General features: G+C 45.4%; 1 protein-coding gene and 1 long non-coding RNA gene across 2 annotated transcripts in view; one reads left to right on the top strand and one right to left on the bottom strand.

Moving 5' to 3' along the window:
* The window catches only part of ENTPD3 (ectonucleoside triphosphate diphosphohydrolase 3), a 34622-nt gene extending 20047 nt beyond the window's left edge, over nt 1-14575 (top strand). The window contains exons 5-11 of the mRNA XM_062200664.1: nt 2795-2945; nt 4518-4677; nt 5675-5908; nt 7415-7687; nt 7852-7962; nt 10479-10616; nt 13286-14575. Coding sequence (XP_062056648.1) covers nt 2795-2945; nt 4518-4677; nt 5675-5908; nt 7415-7687; nt 7852-7962; nt 10479-10616; nt 13286-13522 — 1304 coding nt within the window. The 3' untranslated portion in view covers nt 13523-14575. The remainder of the gene's footprint in view (nt 1-2794; nt 2946-4517; nt 4678-5674; nt 5909-7414; nt 7688-7851; nt 7963-10478; nt 10617-13285) is intronic.
* The window catches only part of LOC133766860 (uncharacterized), a 185525-nt gene that overhangs the window by 151441 nt on the left and 7563 nt on the right, over nt 1-26521 (bottom strand). Inside the window, exon 4 of the long non-coding RNA XR_009866773.1 lies at nt 24897-25003. This is a non-coding gene — a long non-coding RNA (uncharacterized LOC133766860). The remainder of the gene's footprint in view (nt 1-24896; nt 25004-26521) is intronic.

The raw sequence follows: 26521 nt of genomic DNA, 5'->3' as shown, positions 1-26521 counted from the left end.
GTGGAATATACCTGAAGGATAAAAAGGACCTTCAAAAAAAAAACAGTTGGTGGCAGTGCTGACATTGTTACATGGAGACTGTCATGTGTGGATTGTGACATAGAGCAGGTGAGTTATGTTGGAGTTCCTGGATGGGAATCATGACTGTTAGCATAGGAATAAGAAGATGAAGGTGTAAGGTCAGAGATGTTAAGTAAAGACCTGCCGTCTTGAATTTGAATTGGAAGCATCAATAAGAGTTTACAGTTGTGTGTTCTCAGAGATGGAATTTTTCCTAGGTCCATCCTCTGAAGAGAGCTTGCAATGAATACCCAAGTTCTAAATTTTGTACCATTGTACAAAATTGCACTGTTTCTCAATAAAAGAAACCAGGGCTCCACAGAGAAATGACAGATTTCAGATTTGGGGCAGAAAACATACAATCAAGGACATCTGATGTATCTTAACACATCAAAAGCAAAGAATCTCTGAAAGCCTTCTGAGATTATATAAATAGGACTCATGGGTCACACTGAAGAGGGCCTCCCAGCCCAAGGTGGGGTCTTCACTAAGCATAACTGCAAGCACTGAAACATGCCAAGTATCTCTAAGTTCATATGACCCTAAGAAACCGGAACAAACAAAATCCCTCATGGTTTAAATGGGAGGGATGCTAGAGAGGCAAACTATATTATTAAAGCTTATAAATAATTAAGCACATATCCTATCTTTGCTGTATAAACTGTACCATAGTTAATGATAATGAAGATTTTTCTATTATAAAATTATTTTAGGTAATAAATGAAGAAAAAATTAAAATGCCATCCAGTGGAATAATAGATCTAAGCCATGATCATTAATGACTGTTTATAGCACAAAAAGAGAGAAGACACTATATGCCTCCTATTGGAAGTTTACACTAATCTCTTCTGTCTTTCTGAAAATATTCAAACATGAATCTGATCAATTCTCTACATTCAGTTAATGACTTACAGGAAATACAGGGAACCAAAGCAAGATGTTTATTGAGCTGTGCTCGTACAATCAGCAAATTCTTGACTGGAAACTCTGCAGGACAAAGAAATTGCAAGGAAATTGTTTAATAAGTACTAGGGAAAAGACAGAGTGGCAGAACCAATAGATTAAAAGAAAGTGAAGACTGCACTGAATGGAATTGATTGGGATCCTAATTCATCTAAGAAAGAGGGAGGGAAGAAAAAAGGAGAGAGGGGAAGAGAATGAGAATGCATGTGGAGGCAGTGTGAACAATGACGGAGAGTTGATGATATTAAGAAATTATCTTGGGGCCGGCACTGTGGTATAGCAGGTAAAGCTACTGCCTACAGTGCAGGCATCCCATCTGGGCATCAGTTTGAGACTTGGCTGCTCCACTTCCGATCCAGCTCTCTGATATGGCCTGGAAAAGCAATGGAAGATGGCCCAAGGCCTTGGGCCCCTGCACCCACGTGGGAGACCTGGAAGAAGCTCCTGGATCCTGGCTTTGGATCGACGATGCTCTGGCCATTTCAGCCAATTAGGGAGTGAAACAGCAGATGGAAGACCTCTCTCTTTCTCTCTCTCTCTCTCTGCCTCTCCTTCTCTCTTTGTGTAACTCTGACTTTCAAATAAATAAATAAATCTTTTTTTAAAGATTATCTTTTACTTTTTGGTTAGTGTAATAATGGAATCCTCATTGTGCCTCTTTGAGAGAATCCTTGCCTTTGGGATACATACTGGATTGAAGTGAGATGAGTCTGTAATTTGCTTTGCGAGGAGAGAATGGGAGTGAGTACAGATGAAGTTACTAAGAGTCAATCATTGTTGAAGCTGGGAGATGGATGCACTGAGTTCACGATGCTCTTCTCTCTACTGCTATTTATAGTTGAAATTTTCATGATGAGAAAAAGCAAGCTGTGGATCACTCTTTCCCCTCTGTAATTCATTCTTTCCAGAGGTTGGAAGTGGACAGATCCTTGGAACCGCGTGGGACTTAGCCCATCTACCTGTTTTCTTTTCTTTCTTTCTTTCTTTTTTTTTTTTTTTTTTTTTTATGTATTTGAAAGACAGAGTTACAGAGAGAAGTAGAGATAGAGAGAGGTCTTCCATCTGCTGGTTCTCTCCCCAGATGGCCACAACAGCTGGAGCTGCGTCGATCCGGAGCCAGGAGCCAGTAGCTTCTCCTGGGTCTCCCACATGGGTGCAGGGACCCAAGGACTTGGGCCTTCTTGTACTGCTTTCCCAGGCCACAGCAGAGAGCTGGATCGGAAGAGGAGCAGCCAGGACTAGAACTGGTGCCTGTATGGGATACCGGCACTTCAGGCCAGGGCGTTAACCCACTGCACCACAGCGCCAGTGTGTCTACCTGCTTTCAATTTCCTTCCCAAACCCAATCATTGCTAAAGCTGAATTTTTTTTTTTTTTTTTTTTTTTTTAGTTTAAAAACTATCGTTGAGGGCCCAGCAGTTTGGTGCAGTGGGTTAAACCTCTCCCTGCAGCGCCAGCATCCCATATGGGTACTGATTTAAAATGAGTTCTGGCTGCTCCACTCCCAATCCAGTTCCCTGCTAATATGCCTGGGAAAGCAGTGGAGAACAGCCTGATTCCTTGGGCCCCTGCCCCTATGTGGGAGACCTGGAAGGAGCTCCTGGTTTCAACCTGGCCCAGCCCCAGCCATTGCAGCAATATGGGAGTGAACCAGCAGATGAAAGATCTCTGCCTTTCAAATAAATAAATAAATCTTAAAAAAAAAAAAAAAAAACAACACTCTCATTGGTTCCTGGGAATGCTGAGAAATGCTGACTTTTTTGCTCCTCAGGCTCTGGGATCTCCAGCTATGGGAATAACCCCCAAGATATCCCTGCAATCTTTGAGGACTGCATGCTCAAAGTCAAGGGGCAGATTCCAACCCATCAGCACCAGTCCACCCGCATCCACCTGGGAGCCACGGCTGGGATGCGCTTGCTGAGGTAAAGGCCAAAGCAGCACAAAGGGGCCCATTGGATCAAATAGCCTGGGATGTGTTGAACCTTGCCAAGAACATAGCTCTGTTTCTGGCAGCACACCCAAAGAAGTTCATATTTAAAGGTTAGGAAACTTTGAGTCCTTTTTCTTTTTTTAATGCCCAGAAAAATACAGTTCTGAAACGGATTCCCTCCTCCTTGGTAATTTTATGTAGAACTTTGGAAAAAAAAAAAAAAGATCTGCTCACGGGTGTGCCTCTAGTTCTTCAGAAAAGTAGAAGTTAGTTTATGAAACCTGGTATTTTGAGATGTGTAAAGGAGTAGCTGAATTGTGTAGTAAGTGCTGTCCATAGCTGAGTAGCTTCTGCCTGTGTACAAAATGTTCCTGAAATCTGCTTTAAGACAATGAATGTCTGCAGCTCACGCCAGGCTCTGGAGTTGTTAGAAAAACAAATCTCACATTTCATTCAATCAATCAATCCATTCCTTTTAAATTTGCAGCCCAGCCTCCCTGTTCTTAAATACCTTTTCTATTCTTTCCCCCTCGTTCTATTTCCTTGACCTTGAAATAAAAGGAAAATAGTTTCAAAAAAAGAAACGTTAAACTGACATCGACTCAAGGTGGAGGCTGCTCCCAGTGTTGGAAGATGATAGTCCCTCTGCTTCAAAGGCACTTTAAGATCCCAGTCATGTAAAATTATATATCTGGGTATGAAGAAAATCTATAGGACTGAACAGAGACATGTTAACATGATCATGAGGGGGGGGGGTCAGTAGGATTCACGAAGCACCCTCAGTTAAATTGGGCCTACTCTTGGAGCTCCCATATCCTTGTTTGCAACTTGAAGTCCTGCTTCTTGTTCTTCCTGAGCCACGAGCGAGCTGGCACCCCAGGCTTTCTTAACTCACTGATGTCAGAGGGAATAGTCTCCCAAATAAGCTTTCTTTTGTAGGGCGGAATGGTCATATATGGATGCTATAATGATGCTATATCATGTGGCCACTGCTCTGTGGGTCAGCACACCAATGGGTTTCCAATGACCAGTGATGACCATCGTGTCCCTCATGATGAAGTCACCCCAACAAGTGAAGCAGGAGTAGCTGAAGATGCACCTCCTCCTATCCCCCTTGCTCCAAAGCTCACCTTCCCTCTGGCCTGATGAGGGCTCCTTTATATGGTGCCCCCAGAAGATAACTTATGCCCCTCTAATGGCTTTGCCAATCTCCTTTCTTCTGCTGATCTGGGACAAAGCAACAGTGGCTAAGAAGGAAGCTCTTTTGATTAGCTGATCGCTAGAGAACAGAACAGGAACAGGTAGGGGTGGGGAGAACAGATCATGCTTTTATGGAAAGCTATTTTCCTGCTTGGCAGATTGACAGGTGACAAGTACCTCCTGCATTCACAGTCACCCTGGGATGCTTCAACTTGCAAAAGGGGCTGCTGTGTAGTGAACACATCTGGAAAATCATCCCTGCCAGCAACGGGGGATTGGGAGGTATACATTTTCACTTGAGTGAAACTATTTTAAGACTGTGTTGTCTGGGCACTCAGCCTTTTGTGTTCTGTGCCTTGCATAGGTTGAAAAATGAAACAGAAGCTAATGAAGTCCTTGCAAGCATCCAAAGCTACTTCAAGTCCCAGCCCTTTGATTTTAGGGGTGCTCAAATCATTTCTGGGCAAGAGGAAGGGGTATATGGATGGATTACAGCCAACTATTTAATGGGAAATTTCCTGGAGGTGTGTGGAAACAAATGCATGGTTTTTATTTCTCCCTGTTTATCTTGTCTCCCAGGGGGTGATCGCTTAAGTAAAGGTACCTGCCAACAGGGGCATCTATTCTGTGTCATTCCTATCCTCCAATGCATTAGGGAAACACCAATGCGATGGTATCTACGAGAAGACACTTAGATAGCTAGGACAAAACACATCATAAACAGGACCAAATACATAGGGGAGGGAGATTATGATCGCTTTGTCAGCCTGTAAGAAGTTGGAGGGAGTAGGGTCTAAATTTAACACTGGGCTGTCGGTCTTCTAAGGGCAGCTGGAGAATGACCCTTGCCAGGGGTTCCACAGCTGTCTGGAATTTACAGAGCCCGAGGCAGTCTGCTTCGCCCAGTCCCCAGAGAAAGAAGGAAGTGCTCTCCGTGTCCCCAGGTCTCCTTACTGCCCAATTCCTGCACTCCCTGCTCTTAGGGCAGAGGAGATTCAATCCCAAGAGACCATCACCTGTTTACAGAGGACACACACTGAGGGCACCCAGGCCGTATCTAGCCCATGACCTATTCTGTTCCCCTGCAAACACTTTAAAACCTAAAATCAATTGCCAACAGGTAATATTTGGGAAATGTCCACATCTGGAAACTTTCCATGTGGATAACATTCCATACTTCCAGCTTCTTTTGACCTCCTCTCCTTCAGAATTGGAGGAACTGGTCACAGTGGGCTCCCTTTCCTACCTGATGACAGCTAACAGTAACAGTGTGGCTCCTGGACTCTCCAGTCTGTCACAGTCCCCACCAGTCCCTATTATATGCACCTAATCCACCTCACTCATTACCAAGCTCCCTTCCACATTTCAAGTCAGCACCCCTGGAATGAAAGGAGAGAACTGACCCCTAATGCTCCCGTATCACACTTCTTAGTGACAGGAGATGGGTCTGGGATGGAGAACCCTGAGCAAATGGGGATGGTACCTCTGGCCTTTTTCTCACTTCCTTTTCTCACTGTGCAGAAGAACCTGTGGCATATGTGGGTGCATCCATATGGAGTGGAAACCACAGGTGCCCTGGATTTAGGTGGTGCCTCCACCCAGATAGCCTTCGTTCCAGGAGAGAGGGTGAGGATGAAGACCAATGACATCGTGCAGGTGTCCTTGTACGGCTACACGTACACGCTCTACACCCACAGCTTCCAGTGTTACGGCCGCAATGAGGCTGAGAAGAGGTTTCTGGCAATGCTCCTGCAGGTACCTTTGCTGGGGTAGGGAGGCAGCAGCATGTGCTCCCTTGAGGGTATAAATGGAGGGTAGGGTGTCCTGCTTCCTAGGAGTTGTCCTTTCCACATCAGTTGGAAATGCTAGCATTTTCTAATTTACTCCTGGAGGACCAAGCTTACTCATGTTTTCTCTATGTCTCTGTCGGTCTCTGTCCCTGTCTCTCCTGTCTCTATTGCTTTGACCACTTCCAGTGAATTTGAGTAGGAAGTCCAGGGAAGTTCCAGAGTTCCCAATTCAGGACCTGGAGTCCCTTTATGGACACCAACTGTTTGAAACAAGTAGCTGCATGAGCCTAATTTTAAGGCTCCTCTATGTGTGAACAAAATATCAGAGGCCACAAGAGAAATGTCTGTAGAAAGGAGGGAGCGCAGAGCCCTCCCTAGGCTCAGCATTACGTGGGATGGGCCTGTATTAGGCAGGCTCCATGCCCTTAGTAGGGTGGGGCTTTAGAACAACCACATTCCTTCATGTTGGGGAGTGATTCACGTGGAATTGGTGTGCCAGAGCATAGAAGGCTGCTTCCTGGCATCCGCCAGAGCCTGTCACCAATGTGAACACAACACGAGTGTGGTACGCATAACCTAGGACACTAGAGATGAGATCCCAAATCCCAGCATTCAGGGAACATCAAGCTCAGCCATGGCTGGGCTGCTGGGAAGGAGGGGTCAGAGATCCTGGCTTCTGATGGGACGCTGGACAGGGGACACGGTCTGGGTTGGGCTGTGAGCATCCTGGACAGAGTATCAGTGGTCACCCCTGCTCCTAACACCTGTGGGACAAAGACTTCACTTTTATAATGTATTCTTATCTGTGTCTTTTACCAGGGAGACAGATACTATTCTATCGAAGATAATAAATTAGGGGTGGGCATGTAGACTAGTGGTTAAGATATGTACCTTCCACATTGGAGTGCCTGGGTTCCATATCTGCCTCTGGCTCCTGACTGCAGCTTGCTACTGATGCAGACCATGGGAGACAGCAGTGATGGCTCAATTAATTGGGTTTCTGCCACCCACATGGGAGACCTCGATTGAGTTCCTTATCTCTGGCTTTGGCCTGGCACAGTCCAGGCTATTGCAAGCATTTGGGGAATGAACCAGCAGAAGGGAATGAGTGCTCTCTCTCTCCCCTCCTGAACTTCTCAAATAAATGTTTAAAAAATTTAAATGATGAATTACATACCTGTTTTCTCTTTAAAATGGAGTTCATAAAACCCACTTCATAGAGCTAACATAAGGGCTGAGTCAGAGAATCTGAGAGCCAACATTGTGCCTGGTGCAGCGTCACTGTTATACACTCCTTTTCCTGTCTCTACTTGAGTTATCTGGACAAGGTGGGATTGAGTACACACTGATACAGATTTGTATTTTTTCAGCTTCTCTCTTAACATTGAAGGGTGGTAATAGTGAGAATTTGCAAAAGGGAAATACATAGACAAAAAAAGTGATTTCTAATGCCTTACTCTTGTACCTACAGAATTCTTCCTATGCAACCAATGTCACCAATCCCTGCTACCCTTGGAATTATAGCACCACCTCCACCATGGGTGCCATATTTGACAGTCTGTGCACAATGAAGCAGAGGCCAGCAAGTTACAACCCCAAGGACATTATCACTTTTGAAGGAACTGGGGACCCACTGCTGTGTAGGGAAAAGGTGGCTTCCGTATTTGACTTCAAAGCTTGCCGACATGGACAAGCCTGTTCCTTTGATGGAATTTATCAGCCAAAGGTTCACGGGCCATTTGTGGTAAGAGCAAAACCCAGTGGAAGATTTTCTTCGTCCCATCAAATATTTGTTTCTCACCCGTGTGTGTCTGTACTGTAACTTATTACCCATTTATTCCCCACCTTGAAACTTCCATATCATGCTCCATCTGAGCACTAACTTCTTACTGTACGACTTATTTACAGGCTTTTTCAGGATTCTACTACACAGCCAGTGCTTTAAATCTTTCAGGGAGCTCTTCTCTGGAAGACTTCAACTCAAGCACCTGGTATTTCTGCTCACAGGATTGGAGTCAGGTCAGTATTTTAAAGAGAAAGGAGCAATGTCCAAATCAGAAGTAGAGCTCCGCGTATTCCATTTGTGTGTGTGTGTTCTGAAGTTAGTCTTTGTGCCCTTCTACTTCTACCACATCTATAAAATGGAGAGAATAAGGGAAGTGGGGGTGGTGTTGTGGCACACTGGCTTAAGCTGCCATACGCAATGCCTAGCATCCCATACTGCGGCAATGGTTGGAGTCTTAGCTGCTCTACCTCTGATCCAGCTCTTTGCTAATGTGCCTGGGGAGGCAGGGGAAGACATAGTAGGGCCTCTGTCACCCCTGTGGGAGCCCAGGATGGAATTCTAGCTAAATCTAGAAAGATTTATTTGATTATTTATTTCTAGCTAAATCTAGGAAGATTTATTGATTTGAAAGGCAGGGTGACAGAGAGAGAGATCTTCCCTCTGCTGGTTCACTCCCCGAATGGTCACAATACCCAGGACTGACCCAAGCTGAATCCAGGAGCCAGGAGCTTCTTCCTGGTCTCCCATGTGGGTACAGGGGCCCAAGCACTTGGGCCATCCGCTATTGCTTTCCCAGGCATATTCGCAGAGAGCTGGATCGCAAGTGGAGCAGCCAGGACTGGTACTAGTGCACAAATGGGATGCCAGTGCTGCAGGCTGAACCTTTAACCCACTGAGCCACAGTGCCAGCCCCAAAATAAATAAATCTTTTTAAAAAGTAAAAAATAAAAAGGTAACCTAACCCAAACATGTATTGTAGATTAATGTTCCAACCACATGCATAATAATTAGAACAGCAGCTTGGAACATAATAAGCTCTCAATGAATCGAGATTATCATCATATGATAGAGTATAAGGATACTTGATTTATTACACTATATCATTGTATTATTATGAGGGTATTTAAAAATTCATGGAAAATGGAGTTAAAGTTTACTTTGTGCTAAAAAATTCTGAAATCTGGCTGGCGCCGTGGCTTAACAGGCTAATCCTCCGCCTTGCGGCGCCGGCACACCGGGTTCTAGTCCCGGTCGGGGCGCCGGATTCTATCCCGGTTGCCCCTCTTCCAGGCCAGCTCTCTGCTATGGCCCGGGAAGGCAGTGGAAGGATGGCCCAAGTCCTTGGGCTCTGCACCCGCATGGGAGACCAGGAGAAGCACCTGGCTCCTGGCTTCGGATCAGCGCAGTACACCAGCTGCAGCGGCCATTGGAGGGTGAACCAACGGCAAAAAGGAAGACCTTTCTCTCTGTCTCTCTCTCTCTCTCACTCACTTATCCACTCTGCCTGTCCAAAAAAAAAAAAAAAAAAATCTGAAATCCATGGAGGTTTTTTTTTTTTTTTAAGATTTATTTATTTATTTGAAAGTTAGAGAGAAGGAGAGCCAGAGAGAAAGAGAGAGGTCTTCCATTTGATGGTTCACTCCCCAGCTGGCAACAGTTGGAGCTGCGCCTATCTAAAACCATGAGCCTGGGGTCATCTCCTACTGCTTTTGCAGGCTATAGCAGAGAGTTGGATTGGAAGGGCAGCAGCTGGGGCTCCCATATGGTATGCCAGCACTGCAGGCGACAGTTTTACCCGCTATGCCACAAAACTGGCCCCATGCAGTCTTTACATAATGAGCATTTTCTATGAACTTTTAGAAGATGATATTCATTTTTATTGTGAAATTCTGAGTGATGAGATTTTTTTTTTTTAATTTTTTTATTTTTGACAGGCAGAGTGGACAGTGAGAGAGAGAGAGACAGAGAGAAAGGTCTTCCTTTTGCCGTTGGTTCACCCTCCAATGGCCGCCGCGGTAGCGCGCTGCGGCCGGCGCACCGCGCTGTTCCGATGGCAGGAGCCAGGTACTTATCCTGGTCTCCCATGGGGTGCAGAGCCCAAACACTTGGGCTATCCTCCACTGCACTCCCTGGCCACAGCAGAGAGCTGGCCTGGAAGAGGGGCAACCGGGACAGGATCGGTGCCCCGACCGGGACTAGAACCCGGTGTGCCGGCGCCGCAAGGCGGAGGATTAGCCTGTTGAGCCACGGCGCCGGCCAAGATTTTTAAAAACTATGTTACTCTAAGGTATTCTGAAGTGTGCATTTAAAACCATACCTGCAGGCTGGCATTATAGCATAGCAGATAAAGCCACCACCTTGAACACCAACATTGCACATGTGCACAGGATTCTGTCCTAGCTGTTCTCCTTCCGATCCAGCTCCCTGCTAATGGCCTGGGAAAAGCAGCAGCAGATGGCCCAAAATCTTAGGCCTCTGCCATCCATGTGGGAGACCTGGAAGAAGCTCCTAGCTTCTGATTTTGCCCTGGCCCTGCCCTGGCTGTTGCTGCCATCTGGGGAGTGAACCAGCAGATAGAAGATAACTCTCTGTGTAGCTCTTTCAAATTTCCATATGGACTTTAGGGTTGTTTTTTCCAGATCTGAAAAGAATGTATTTGGTATTTTGATTGATATCATATTGAATCTGCAAATTGCTTTGGGTAGTATGGACATTTTGTGCACCTCAGATTTTCAAATTTCCTTTTCAGCTCCAACTCCTGCTTCCCAAATTTAATGAAGTATATGCCCGCTCCTACTGCTTCTCAGCCCACTATATCTACCACTTGCTTGTAAATGGATACAAATTCACAGAGGACATCTGGCCCCAAATAAATTTTGAAAATGAAGTAAGTCAAAACACAAATCTCTTCTCAAAAGAGAACTCGGTACATATATGTGTGGATGACTTGAAGAGGTAAAGGTACTGGTGAGTTAAACTTGCTCCATGGAATCTGTCCAGGAGGAAGAGTAATGAGAACATAGAGTAGTTGCTCCCAGGAGACCCTTCCAGGTGAGGAACCCACTGGAAGCCAGGCCAGAGGACTGGGAGCTCCTCCCAGGCAGAGAGGGGTCTCCTTACACTTGCATTCCCAGAATTAGGGACAGGCACTAGAACCTAATACGTGGTCAGTAAATGCTTGTTGAGTGATAAACGAACATGCTAAGGATCATATTTATGAGAATTTTCATCCCGAAAATAACCTTCAAATATAATAATTTTTCAGGGGATGGTAACTAATTGTTTTCTCTTTTACACACGTCAGAATAACATACAGACTTTAGAGCATGATCAGTTAACATTAGCATTAGATAAGAATTTTCTGTTTCAGCAGAAAGTCACTGTACTTACAAAGTTTTGAGAGATGGGAAGTTTTTTCCACAATATACTTTTTCTGTGAACCTTTTGAAAACCTCATGTAGGCATAGATTTCATCAAAATATCTTTTAATGTAATTTCCTAAGAGCTCTTGGAAATATTCTCATGTGTGTGTATGTGTGTGTACTGTCACAGAAGTGTTCATCAAACACTACTGTCCAAAACTGGAATGACAGAGGACATCCCAGTGAACCCCAGGGACTCAACCCTGTGAATACATCCAGCCAGAGCTGTGTTCTGCAGGTTCTGGGAAGGTTTTCTCATGTTAGGAACAGTCGATGTGAAGTCTGAAGATGTCTGGAGTCAGGATGTTCCATACCAGTCTCAGCAATAATTAGATCAAGCCAATCAATAAATCAATATCCTTCATTAGGCCTGTGACTGTCTATTTTCACATAAGTAAAATTGAATAATGTATAAAAAATTAGGATATCTGGAGACATTAGGGCTGTTGGTGGCATGTGCTGTCTAAGCTTCACTTCTAATGAATCTAATTACTAGGAAAGAATATTATCAGAACGGAGAAGGACTTCCTGTTAAAGAGCAGTGCAGATTAATGGAACATTCAGATTTAGAGTTCCTTTCCTTTAATCAATTACTTTTCCATCCAGTCAAATTAGTATTTAAATGTATAAAAAGACTTTGGAAGATTTTCAACACAAAGACTGACACTGAAAGTATTTTTTGGAGGAAGTAATCAAATAAAAAGTAAATACAGGAGAAATTACAAAAAGTACAAGAAATATGAATAAATGATGCTGTGGCTTAAAGTTTATGTTAAAAAAGAAAAAGAAAATTAATGCTAAAAAAAAGTTAAAGACAAAAATCTACCCATAGAACCCAAGTATGGAAATTATCCAACTTAAGGGTTACAACAGAAGGGGGTGGGGTACAGGAACCCGGGTGCAGCCTAAAATTTTCATCTTTTCAAAGGGAACACACAGATACCATTTTTGAGGCAAGAAAGAAGGAAATAATAAAGGGAAATAGCACTAATAATTGAAAATTTTAAAGTAAGATATTAATAGGCCAAATTTACCACTAATTACAATAGTCATAAGCGAATTCAACCTATCAGTTAAAGGACAGATATTGTCAGACTGGATTTTAAAAAATCAAGTAGATTCTGTTTATAAGAGAAACACTTGAGCTTTAAGCATAAGGACATTAACAAAGTAAAAAAAATTCAATTATTAGGCAAATACTACTTAAATGAAAATTGGTGTATCTAATATATGGAAAATAGTCTAAAATAAAGAGCATCATTCAAGACAGAAAATTACAGCATTTTAATAAAAAAAAAATCAATTCACCATGAAAATTGCAAGTTCAAGACAGTTACGTACCTATGAAACAGTCTAAAAAATACAAAGCAAAAGTGCATGAAGCTATCAGAAGACATTGACCGGCTGGCGCCGCAGCTCAATAGGCTAATCCTCTGCCTGTGGTGCCGGCACACCGATCTAGTCCCGGTCGGGGCGCCGGATTCTGTCCCGGTTGCCCCTCTTCCAGGCCAGCTCTCTGCTATGGCCCGGGAAGGCAGTGGAGGATGGCCCAAGTGCTTGGGCCCTGCACCCACATGGGAGACCAGGAGAAGCACCTGGCTCCTGGCTTCGGATCAGCACGGTGCGCCGGCTGCAGCGGCCATTGGAGGGTAAACCAACGGTTAAGGAAGACCTTTCTTTCTTTCTGTCTGTCTGTCTGTCTGTCTGTCTCTCTCTCTCTCTCTCACTGTCCACTCTGCCTGTCAAAAAATAAAAAAATAAAAAAAACAAAACATTGACAAAATCTGCTTCCCAACTGGACTGGTCCCATCCTTAGAAACGGGTCCTGAGTGCAGTGTCCTCTTTCTGTAGCCACAAGCACTCCTGTATCCTGAGAAAATAGGAATACTCTTCTATTATGTGTAACTACTTCACACTTGGCTGTGACAAGGGTGGCAGGATTCCATCTTCTGCAGTGCTGAAGGTAGAACCCTCCACGCCTTGGCAGCCACAGGGTTGTGTCTGAACATGGGCAAGTCCTTTGACCTCTTTGGAACACAGTGGCTGTAGGAGCTTGGTGGGGTTGGCAGTGGTGTGCCTGGGAATGTTAATTCAGCCTTGCCCCAAGAACTGAGCCATTTTCTCTGCTCCACAGGTGGGGAACAGCAGCATAGCCTGGTCTCTCGGCTACATGCTCAGCCTGACCAACCAGATCCCAGCTGAAAGTCCCCTGATCCACCTGCCCATAGAGCCACCTGTCTTTGTGGGCCTCCTTGCCTTCTTCGCAGCAGCAGCCTTGTTATGTCTGGTGTTCCTTTTGTACCTGTGTTCTGTGTCCAGGACAAAGAAGCACTCTGTGCACGCCTTTGACCATGCAGTGGATTCTGAGTGAGCCTTCAGAGCAGGTCCTGGAGCCCAAGCCGGCCCAGACCAGCTTGGGAGGCCCCAGGCAAGCAAGCAAAGTGGCTGCCCTTGGAAACACACAGAAGTCAAATGCCTAGGTCATGTGCCTCTCAGATTCTGATTTCTGCCAAAGCACCTCGTAGGGAGCCCCTTGGCTGTTCTGTCTCATTGCTCCTCTACAGACCCCCTGCCCACTTGGTTATCTGTTGGGGAACAGAGGAAAGGCAGGCTGTCAAGGTCAGGCTCTTTATTCCAAGTGCCACAAAGGAAGAGTAAGTCGAGAATATAACAGTTTCACATTTAAGAATTGACCTCAGGGTTCAGTTTCCACTTTGCCTCCCTCAATATTTTTCCTGGCAAGATGCTTACTCAGCATCTGGCCCAGCCAGGTCATGCATTTCATAGCTTCCTTCTGTTGTCCTTAAGACTTTCTTTGAGCAATCCCATGAGCACTGAGCTCCCTCAGACTGGTAGAGTATGGTATCTGAGGGACAGGACCCCTTCACCCTGAGGACAGTGGCCACAGCCAGGCTTCTGGTATGCGGGCAAAACCTGCAGAATAGACCCATAGAAAGTCTTCCAGAAAACTGCAGGCCATTCTCAAAGTGGAAATTACACTCAAGTCTCTGCTCATAAGACAGCAACCTGTGGGAATATCATCATCTTCATCTCACCACCATGTTGCTGTGTCCACTTGTAAAATACACTGACTCCTCACGAGGTGACTGCACTCCAGACCTTACAGCTGTGCTAGGCTTCTGCTTAGGGTTGCTTTCTACTGTTACCATGGCATCCCCTTAGTTTGTCTGCCACTCCTGCAGGTGTGCTTGATGCCATCCTAAGATGTCCTAGTCTATGATTTTCTTACCAATTACTTTCCTGGACAAAGGCCTTTCTGCACAGTAGCCATAGGTCTTGACTTCGGGGAAATAACAGGAAGCTGCAGGAATATTTGCCTCCAAAGTGGGATGAGAAAGAACTCAGGCAAGTCCAATGGCTACCAACTAAAAATCAAGATTGTTTCAGATTGCTGTTTGTTAATCGAGTGTGTAATAAAAAGTCTCTAATTTCGACTTGCAATGTGTGTGTTTGTTAAACTGCACATGGCTAGGGGCTGGCACCGTGGCTCATTTGGGTAATCCTCCGCCTGCAGCGCTGGCATCCCATATGGACACCAGGTTCTAGTCCCGGTTGCTCCTCTTCCAGTCCAGCTCTCTGCTGTGGCCCGGGAGTGCAGTGGAGGATGGCCCAAGTGCTTGGGCCCCTGCGCCCCCATGGGAGAACAGGAGGAAGCACCGGGCTCCTGGTTTCAGATCAGTGTAGCTCTGGCCGTAGCGGCCATTTTGGGGGTGAACCAACGGAGGGAAGACCTTTCTCTCTGTCTCTCTCGCACTAACTTTATCTGTCAAATTAAAAAAAATCCTCTTAATGGAGAGGTTAAAAAAAAAAAAGAGAGAGGCTGGTGCCGTGGTTCACTTGGCTAATCCTCCGCCTGCGGTCCCAGTACCCCGGGTTCTAGTCCCGGTTGGGGCGCTGGTTCTGTCTCAGTTGCCACAGCTCTCTTCTGTGGCCCGGGAGTGCAGTGGAGGATGGCCCAGGTGCTTGGGCCCTGCACCCGCATGGGAGACCAGGAGAAGCACCTGGCTCCTGGCTTCGGATCAGTGCAGCACGCCAGCCGTAGCAGCCATTTGGGGAGTGAACCAACGGAAGGAAGACCTTTCTCTCTGTCTCTCTCTCACTGTCTAACTCTGCCTGTGGGGGGAAAAAAAAAAGAAAAAAGAAAAAAATAATGTGTTAAGTGTCATCTTTATTTCAAAGTACTTTCATTTTGACAAGCCTTTGTCTTCTTGAAATAACTGAGTCAAACATTTCCACACCTTATTGGATATTCACAACCTGCCAGTCAGATATTTATTCTCACCTAATGGCTGCCCCCATTCCAAACTGCACCTTTACTCACACAATTTGCCCTACTTCGACTGTGAATCAACCTCCCACCCATGAAAATAGTACATATGTCTCAAGGTCCAGTTTTAGCTTTACATTATCCACAAAGCGCTGTCTCGCTCGCGCTCTCATACACACACAAACACACACACCACTAAGTTGATATATATCCCAAATTACCAGAAATCACAGTCCAAGATACATGAATATGCTTCAAAAACTTCATGGAAAAATCAAAGTAAATGATAAATTTGGTGCAAAAGAATTTTGAAATCTATGCATAGATTTTTCCTACCATGCATGCTCATCAACTTTTTGAAGATCCTTTGTATGCATGGATTTCAAATTTTTTTGCACCAAAATAAGTTTAATTCCATTTTCCATGGATTTCTAGACTTACTCTTGCATACCTCAGAGATGTGTGTTCTTCTGTATACCAGGACACAACTAAGAATTATATTTACCAACAACCAAGATGCCTATTCCATGCAATGTATGAATACACAGTGGTATAACTGCACTGCAAAACACCATACATCAATGAAAACAAAGAAATGCTATTAAAATATACACTCAATATGGACTGAACATAATGTCAAGTATAAAAAGCAAGTCACCAAAAAAAAAAAAAAAACAAAAAACAAGCAGTATAATTCCAATTATATAAAGCTCAAAACCAGGCAAAACTAAACACAGAAAATAAGCTAACGAAAAGCAAGAAAATTATTACTCTTAAATTTGGAGGAAGATGGGGGTTGTGTTTGGTAAAGTACAGAGGAGCGTCTTAGTTTGCTGGAACGGCCATAACAAAATACCATAAACTGAATGGCTTGAAATAACAGAAATCACTTGTGTCACCACTCAGCGGTTGGGAAGCCCAGGTGCCAGGTGCCAGCTGATGCAGTTCCTGGGAGGGCCACCTCCCCGGTTGCAGAGGCTCACTTTCTAACTGCATCCTCACAGGGCCTTTCCTTTGAGCTCTTGGATGCTTTGTTTTGTTTTGTTTTGCTTTGGGGGGGGGGGGGAGCAGGGCTTCAACATATAACTCTGAGGGGATGCAAACACCCAGTCCATAAGGAAGGGCTTCCGGTGTGAGCGGTTACAACCTTTTCAATCGGTTACATACTTTCTAGATGTTACTTGAAATAAAGTTACAGAGCTAGGTTAACTTATGGATTTGCTACTTGCTGCCTTTATGATTTTCATGTCTTTCTGTCTCTTTCAGCTTTGATATCCTCATTTAGAAAAAGGGGATTATGTCTACCTCATGGGATAGTGAAAATAAAACACTGAGCCAGTAGCTGGCTCAGAAAGTAGTTAATAAACTCAGATTTTAAAAGCTATTTTTTTCACCTAATTTCCAATTCATTTGCTCATCACACACTTATCTAGTTCACCTTGAGCCACCCTGAGGTAAATGACTGAGGCTCTAACAGGAATGAAGCAGCAGCTGTCTCTCCTTTTGAAACACAGGGGACTTGAAGGCCCTCTGCTGGAGCCAGGGGGAAAATCTTTCCAGCTCGAGCTGCCTTTTTTTTTTTTTTTTTCCTTTTTTACTAATGAAAACACTGGGAGGAAAAATCATTAATTCAAAAATTAGTTCAAAAAATATTTTCAGCATTATAAAGTGATGAAACAATTGGAAATCTGAATGTTTGATCACTAATTTTTGTTTAGTTGAGATAATGGTATTGTGGATTTTTTTTTCCTTCCAAGAATCCTTCGTGTTCAGCTACTTGCTGAACAATTTCCAGATGAAGTAGGAAGTCTGGGGGAGTCAAGATGGTTGAATAGGGAACAGATGTGCTGATTTTGACCAGGGGAAGATAATGGAAGAAAAGTGGAGAAAGTACAATCCTAGGGTAGAGCTGGAAGGAAGGAAGATACCGCAGAGCAGCGTGGACAGTACAAACAGGCAGCAGCGAGTGTGGACATGACCCATGACTCCCGCAGCCGGGGCCTGGAGGAGATGCCATTTTCAGAAAGTGGGGTGAAAGCAGACTGCGGCATTCCATGTCATTGGTGATACTGCCTGAGGGAGAACCCTGTGCATCACACTGACTCTGAGTCTGCCCTGGAGCCCAGGGCTCGGGGGAGGGAAGGGGAGTAAGGAACTCTCTGAACCCCATGAAGGAAGAGCACATTTCTTTTTCCCCGTTCCCCGACAAGGGCACCCAGCAACCAGCAGGGAGAAAGTGCCATTTTAATACAAGTAGAGGCTCACACACATGCTCATCTAGGGGATTTTATCAGAGGGATAAATCCACATTCCCTACTGACTTTAAGTCTGGACTGAAGGGTTGGCAGAAGACTGGGCAGCCTGTGAGGTACTCCCTTAACTTACTCTATCACAGGCTCCCGGGCTCAACCTGCCCAGGTGGATCACCCACAGGCAGCAGGCTCTGGGAGTGCCTCTGCTCTGTGGATGGGGCAGGCTCACAGGGCTGAGAGCGGACCTCTGTACCCTGCGACTGTAGGAGCCCTGCACACTATGACTGAGAATTCTGTGACTGTACCACCGCCTATGGCTGCGTCTCTGGGAAATCACTGGTTCAGAGGTCCCCTACTGCTTGAGATGGGTCATTGCAGAGGGTTCCATGCTCAAACTGTGGACCAGGTACTCTGTGTGGTTCATGCCCCTATGTGAGTGGGGATGGTAGCCACTGTGGACTAACTCCAGGCATTGATTACTTTGGAAGACAGAAGATGATACTGTGATTATGCCAACAGATGGGATCATACCCTGGCCCTGCTGACAATAGAGGAATCTACCATGCCCAACTTGGATGTCACCCTGGGCTCTTGCCCTACCCTTGAGCACTAACCAGAGCTCCCTGGACTCACCTAGCACAGGCCTCTGAATATCCACTGAAGGAGCTTTCACTCTACCTAAGACACAGAGGCCTAGCTCAAAGAAAAAAGCCATCATAAAGCTGCTGCCTGCAGTGCTAGCATCTGATATGGGCACCGGTTCAAATTCTGGGCTGTTCCACATCTGATCCAGCTCTCTGCTATGGCCTGGGAAAGCAGTGGAAGATGGCCCACGTCCTTGGGCCCTGTACCTGCATGGGAGACCTGGGAGAAGCTCCTGGCTCCTGGCTTTGAATGGGCACAGATTCAGCTGTTGCAGCCATTTGGGGAATGAACCAGCGGTTGAAGACCTCTCTCTCTGTGTCTGCCTCTCTATAACTCTGCCTTTCAAATAAATAAATAAATATTAGGCCAGCGCCGTGGCTTAACAGGCTAATCCTCCGCCTTGCAGCGCCGGCACACCGGGTTCTAGTCCCGGTTGGGGAGCCGGATTCTATCCCGGTTGCCCCTCTACCAGGCTCTCTGCTATGGCCCGGGAAGGCAGAGGAGGATGGCCCAAGTCCTTGGGCCCTGCACCCGTATGGGAGACCAGGAGGAGCACCTGGCTCCTGGCTTCGGATCAGCGAGATGCGCCGGCCGCAGCAGCCACTGGAGGGTGAACCAACGGCAAAAAGGAAGATCTTTCTCTCTCTCTCTCTCTCACTATCTACTCTGTCTGTAAAAAAAAAAAAAAAAAAAAAAAAAAAAAAAAAATTAAATTAATAAAAGCCATCAGTAGAAAACAAAAGTGTTGGGGCTGGCGCTGTAGCGCAGCGGGTTAAAGCCCTGGCCTGAAGCGCCAGCATCCCAAATAGGCACAAGTTCAAGACCCAGCTGCTCCACTTCCAATCCAGCTCTCTGCTATGGCCTGGGAAAGCAGCTGAAGAAGGCCCAAGTCCTTGGGTCCCTGTACCCACATGGGAGACCCGGAAGAAGCTCCTGGCTTCAGATCGGTGCAGCTCCAGCCGCTGCGGCCATCTGGGGAGTGAACTAGCGGATGGAAGACCTCTCTCTCTCTCTGCCTCTACTCTCTTTGTGTAACTCTGACTTTCAAATAAATAAATAAATAAATATTTTTTAAAAAAAAGAAAAAAACAAAGTGTTTCCACAAATGCCTAAAAATAAATGCAGAATTACAAGAAACAAGAACAAGAAAGATGGCCGGTACTGCGGTTCAATAGGCTAATCCTCTGCTTGCGGCGCCGGCACACCGGGTTCTAGTCCTGGTTGAGGCACTGGATTCTGTCCCGGTTGCCCCTCTTCCACGCCAGCTCTCAGCTGTGGCCCAGGAGTGCAGTGGAGGATGGCCCAATTCCTTGGGCCCTGCACCCCATGGGAGACCAGGAGAAGCACCTGGCTCCTGCCTTCAGATCAGTGCGGTGCGCCGGCCGCAGCGGCCATTGGAGGGTGAACCAACGGCAAAAAGGAAGACCTTTCTCTCTGTCTCTCTCTCTCACTGTCCACTCTGCCTGTCAAAAAAAAAAAAAAAAAGACAAAACGACTCTCCAAGAGGAAATCAACACTTCAATATCAGAATGTTAAGACAGAAAGTTGATGAAATGCCTGAAAATGGATTCAAAAGAATGATCACTAGGGCCAGCGCTGTATGTATTATAAAACAGCAATAACAACAGCGAACACAACATTTCCTCTGCTTACTGAAAAGAAACAAGAGGAGTTCAAGGTCATGGTTAAATATCAGGTCATCAGTATCAGTCCTGGAGACGGTAATCATTAGCAAGAGCCAAATCTAGTTATCTGTTCTTGTGTGCAGGGGAGGAAAACCCGTGGACCGGCGGTCTGTAATGGGATGCCAGCATCACAAGCAGCAGGGTAACACACTGCACCACAACACTGGTCCTTGTTTTGTTCTTAGAAACACAAGTATCTATCATCATTTCCTTCAGGATCAAGAGATCTGGGTCTGGGCTCAGTCTGCTCCTGGCCCTGATGATTGTCTCACAACAGCACAGAGGGCATCAGATGTGCAATGGGAAAAGATCCTTCTCAACAGATAAATGAGTCACAGTTCATGCTAACTAGTGTATTATTCTTGCAGGACACAATAAACATGATAATGAAAACTAAGGGATTGAAAACCTCAAGATTAAGAAACAATTACGAGTTTTATCAACCAACCGTGTGGCACTGAACAGGAGATTTAGTTTTCTGAGCCTCAAATACCTCACTGGAAAAATGGCAATAATTATGTAATCCCCCCAAGAATTACCACAATGATTAAATGAGAATGTATCCAAAACAATTAGGACACCCACCTGCCACACATACTTAACATTTAATAGATGATAATTCATGTTACAGAGACTGATTGAAGACCAATTCTATGATAGAATAAGGACTTCATCTAGACCTTGATTTAGAAAATGATGGTCCATGGGTCAATTCCAGCCCATTGCTTATTTTTGTAAATAAGTTTTATTGGAACCCAGCCACATACATACATTTTTATATCATCAGTGGTTGCTTGCACCAAAATGGCAGAGTTTAATCATTGCAACTGTCAACATCTATAATATTTACCATCAGACACTTTACATGAACAATTCAACAATTGCAGTATAGATCATTCCTATTTTATCATAGAGAAGCTGGGGTTTAGAGAAGGTAAGTAACTTGCCCAGTCACTCAGTCGGTGAGTATCAAGAACACCATCGAGACTGTCTTCTGACATCATCATCCAGTCTCCTATCACAGTCATTTTCCCACCTCATGAGAATTTTGTGACAAATCAATAAGATACAGTAGGTCAAAGAATTCCAAGGTGCAGGAATATTAAATCATCCAAGATATCATAAGTACTTTCTCTACAGACCATCCTGAGTGTCTTTGTCCCTTTACAGAAGTGACTCTGTGCACTGGTGCAGAAGAACCAACATTGCCCTGGGATCTCAACCACCCCCCACCCACCCCCTATAAAGCCCCCAGCATCTCTGCCATGATTTTCCCCAGCAGACAACACAAACTTTGTGAGTTCCATTAGAGCATAACTAGTACCAGTCCATTCAACACTGCCCCATCACAAAGTGGGGTCCTGTCCTGTGGTTCCCTAGCTCTGCTGGTCCACCAAGGAAAAGTTCTCATTCCTGGGCTTTAATAAGAACGGGGACAGACACAAACCAGACCCAGCTCTTCTGAGGGAAGGGCAGGTGAGCTACTGAGCCCAGCCCTTGTCTGGTGAATTCATGGCACGGAGCTGACCAGAGTTCTCTCACAGGCTGGGGTGTTAAGAAGGAGAGGCTGTGTTATCAACCCAACAGCCTTCTTAGCACAGAGGCAAACACACAAAAATAGTGTCCAAAAAATGACAGGTATGATCATTGTATATATGGAAGCTTGCTAAATAAATCAATCAGTGAAAAATGGTCTCATCACAAATTTCTCAGCACCATGGTAGTAAACAACATATGCAACCTTATTTAAAATGTATTTTCCACATTTTTCAATTTGTATTATCCTTCCAAAAATCTTGAAGAAAATAAAAAAACTTTTAAACCCCATTTCACAGAGGAAAGGAGATTAAAGAGGTTAGATAATGCTCGCACTTCAGAGAGCAAGAGGGGAATGCAGGAGAGATCTGACCGAGCAGTCTTCTATTTCCTCCAGCAAACCACACTGCCTCTCTTCCAGAGAGCCAGATGCAACAGCTGAATTTGTTTACCCACTCCCCACACAAGCATCTTTCTGTTTGGTCTCTCTTCCCTTCTCTGTGAAGTCCACCTCCCTATCCCACCCCATGTCAGGACCCATAAAAAGGAACTAGGATGATTCTATACTAGATAGTTCTGCTTTTTAAAAAGTGGCCTTGGGTTTCTTGGAAAGTTTTATGTTGCAACAACAGAAAGTAAAGAAAATTTAACTTGCTGCTTGCACTCAGGAACAGCACACCTAACAGTTTACGGGAGCAGTGATTGGGTTTAAATGTATTAAGCTCTCATGCCTGTCTCTACACATCTATCCCTCAACCTCACTGCACTAAAGTTTCACAGGATCCACTTTCCTCAGAAGAATATAAGTAATCCAAGTTCCAATTACATAGGAAAAACAGAAAAACCCAAAACGATATTCAGCAGACATATTTGCCCCATGACAAGTTCCAAGTGCTAGTGCACAAGCCTAGCAACACGGGATGTGTTCCAGTCATGCTGTCAGTGTGTGCCTGGCTCAGTCATCCAAGACCTGATGCACATCACCTCCGATGCCCTGAGAAATACATGTAAGGACCAGCCTAGCAAACCCTTGCTCCCTTCCTGATTGCCCCTGTCAGATTCTGATTCTCTCTAACCCTGAGGTGGGCCATGAGGGAGGGGTTCATAGAGGCTGCATGAACACTGGGATAGAAGATGAGCTTTGAGGCCGGCGCCGCAGCTCACTAGGCTAATACTCCACCTTGTGGCACCGGCACACCAGGTTCTAGTCCCGGTCGGGGCGCCGGATTCTGTCCCAGTTGCCCCTCTTCCAGGCCAGCTCTCTGCTGTGGCCTGGGAGTGCAGTGGAGGATGGCCCAAGTGCTTGGGCCCTGCACCCACATGGGAGACCAGGAGAAGCACCTGGCTCCTGCCTTCGGATCAGCGCAGTGCGCCGGCTACAGTGCGCCGGCCACGGCAGCCATTGGAGGGTGAACCAACGGCAAAAAGGAAGACCTTTCTCTCTTTCTCTCTCTCTCACTATCCACTCTGTCAAAAAAAAAAAAAAAAAGAAGAAGAAGAAGATGAGCTTTGAGTGTTTCAACGCAAGGGTATTATTCGGCTGCTCCTGCCTGGGAACATCAACTCAGCCATCCAACTCTGCAGCTGTTTTCTGTACTTGTCTACACAGGGACAATCCTCCTTGAAAGCCTAGGAGTGCTGCCTCAGACTTGTCATTGCTTAGCAAATACAAGCTGCTTGGGTTGAAGGCCTGAACATCAATCTAGAGAAGGCACCTGAACAGCTGCTGCTGCAGTTAAGAAGTTACATGGTTCAGGAAGGGAGTGTGGTTCTTCCGGAAATCCAGGACTGTGAAGACACTGTGGAAAACTTCTTGGCCATACAACTAGGGGAAGGGATGGTGGTTGAGTTTTTTTTCCAACACTTTACTTCATTTTACATGGACACAAAACCCAGGTCCCTACTATTCCTCATTGCCAGGAGTGTCTGTATGACACAGTTGGTTTCACTAGACAAGTAAATGAGGTCAGTATCACCCTGATGCAAGACTTAAGATTTGAAAAGAGATAGTCAATACACATCATCATTACCATTTAGTCAAAAGTGACTGAATACAGGTCTTTTAGACCCTGTGGATATCTATTCTTCAAAACATTGAAGATTACTGCAGACTTGGCCTTAGAAAAAAATCAGACACTGAGTTTGCTCCACCTGACATTGTTCCTGATGTTTCTCTTTTCCTCCTCCTCCCAGGATTCACCTCAGTTATTCAGACATGAAGGCAGCAACCCAAGAAGTGACAGCTTCCAAGGATGCCCTAACAGTATGACTTTGCTCAAAGTACCCGGATGTTGAGTGATTTGTTCTACTGCACAAAACCAAATAATGCCTGGGTCCAGCTCCCACATCTTAGAGGGCAAATACAAGGCTTTGGTAAAGATGTTACAAATCCTTACCACCTGATGATCTATAATCACCCTCCCTCTGGTAACCAAAACCACACATGAGTTCCTTTGATAACCTCCATACTATTAGTCTCCTCAGGAAACATTCTGTCAGATTTTCAGTCATGTCAGTGGTCTCTACAAAATCACTCAGGTCGGGGCCAGCATTGTAGCATAGGGGGTTAAGCAGATGCCTGTGACACTGGCATCCCATATGGGTACCAGTTTGTCTGTGATGCTCCATTTCCAATCCAGCTCTTGGCTAATGTACCTGGAAAGGCAGCAGAAAATGGCCCAGTGCTTGTGCCCGCCACCCACATGAGACCCAGAAGCAGCTCCTGGCTCCTGACTTTGGTCTGGCCCAGCAATGGCTATTGTAGTAATTTGGGAAGTGAATCAGCAGATGAAAGACCTCTCTCTCTCCCCTTCGGTTTCTCCTTCTCCCTATAACTCTGCCTTTTATATAAATAAATAATCTTTTAAAAAAGTCACACAGGCCTTTACAAAACTCCACCTTACCTTCTCAGTCTGGTGAACATAATGGAAAAAAAGAGATGGATTTCAGTGTTCCCATCTATGATCCAACTAAGGAATCTGGCTGCTTTTTTTTGTTTGTTTTTTAAAGATTTATTTTATTTATTTCTTTGAAAAGCAGTTAGAGAGAGGCAGAGTCAGAGACAGAAGTCTTCCATCTGCTGGTTTACTCTCCAAATGGCTGCAACAGCAAGAGCTGGGCTGATTCAAAGCTAGGAGCTTCTTCCGGGTCTCCCATGTGGGTGCAGGGGCCCAAGGACTTGGGCCATCTTTCACTGCTTTCTCAGGCCGTAAGAGAGAGCTGGGTCAGAAGTGGAGCAGCTAGGACTCAAACCAGCACCCATATGGGATGCCAGCACTGCAGGTGGCAGTTTTACCCACTACACCATGACGCTGGCCCCAAGAATTTGGCTGCTTTTACCTGAGCCAGGGGCTTGTCCTCGTTTGGAGGCCTACTAGCTTGATCAGCTCTTCTGCATCTGTTTCTAGGGTTACACATGATGCATTCATCCAACATGGGTTCCAGTGCTGCAATATAATGTGAGTGAGCATATATGAATACAGTCTTAGTGTTACTGAGTCTTCCATGAGACAGAACATTTACACTTTCAGTTTTTAATTTGTTATTTATTTAAAAGGCAGAGAGAGATTCCACTAGTCCACCTCCTAAATGTTCACAATGCCTGGAGGTGGGACAAGCTAAAGCTGGAAGGCAGGAACCCAAGTACCTGAGCTATCACCTGCTGCCTCCCAGGGTGCACATTAAAGGAAGCTGGTATCAGAAGTGGGTCCAGGCCGGCGCCGTGGCTTAACAGGCTAATCCTCTGCCTTGCGGTGCCAGCACACCAGGTTCTAGTCCCGGTTGGGGCGCCGGATTCTATCCCGGTTGCTCCTCTTCCAGGCCAGTTCTCTGCTATGGCCCGGGAAGGCAGTGGAGGATGGCCCAAGTCCTTGGGCCCTGCACCCGCATGGGAGACCAGGAGAAGCACCTGGCTCCTGGATTCGGATCAGCACGGTGCGCCGGCCGCAGCGGCCATTGGAGGGTGAACCAACGGCAAAAAGGAAGACCTTTCTCTCTCTCTCTCTCACTATCCACTCTGCCTGTCAAAAAGAAAAAAAAAAAAAAGAAGAAGTGGGTCCAGCTATCAAGGAATGAGGTATCTTTCTCTGAAGGAAGGAGAGAATTTCCACTTTGATTATGGCCCTGTCTAAATAAGGTCAGAGTTTGTAGACTCAAAAGCTTCCATAGCCTTGGAAGCCCATGACAAGAGCCTCGAATGATCACTGACATCATAAATAAGAGTGTCAATTGTTAAATCTACAACAGGAGTCACTGTGCACTTGCTCCCCATGTAGGATCTCTGTCCTTAATGAGTTGTACTATGAGAATTAGCTGCAAAACTAGTCTTCAAACACTACTTTATACTTTGTGTGTCTGTGTGGGTGTAAACTGTTGAAATATTTACTTAGTATAAAGTTATCTTCTGTATATAAAGATAATAAAAATGAATCTTAATGAAGAATGAGATGGGAGAGGGAGTAGGAGGTGGGACGGGAGTGGGGGTGAGTGGGCGGGTATGGGGTGAAGAACTGCTATATTCCAAAAAGCTGTACCTATGAAATTTTATTTATTAAACAAAAGCTTTCAAAAAAAAAAAGGAAGGAAGGAAGGAAGGAAGGAAGGAAGGAAGGAAGAAAGGAAGAAAGAAAGAGGGGTCCAGGGCTGGTGCTGTGGCATAGCAAGTAAAGCCACTGCCTGCAGTGCTGACATCCCATATGGGCACCAGTTTGAGACCCAGCTGCTCCTCTTCTGATCCAGCTTTCTGTTATGGCCTGAGAAAGCAGCAGAAGATGGCCCAAGTCCTTGGGCCCCTGCACTCACGTGGGAGACCTGCAGGAAGCTCTGGGCTAACTTCAGCCTTGCCCAGCCCTGGCTGTTGCTGCCATTGGGGGTGTGAACCAATGAATGGAAGATCTCTCTCTCTGCCTCTCCCCCTCTCTACAACTCTTCCAAACAAATAAAAATAAATCTTAAAAAAAAAAAAA

Source organism: Lepus europaeus, chromosome 9 (assembly GCF_033115175.1).
Source record: "Lepus europaeus isolate LE1 chromosome 9, mLepTim1.pri, whole genome shotgun sequence".
NCBI classification, from domain to species: Eukaryota; Metazoa; Chordata; class Mammalia; order Lagomorpha; family Leporidae; genus Lepus; species Lepus europaeus.
Note: the sequence above shows the minus strand (reverse complement) of the source record. Positions and strands in the feature narration are given on the sequence as shown.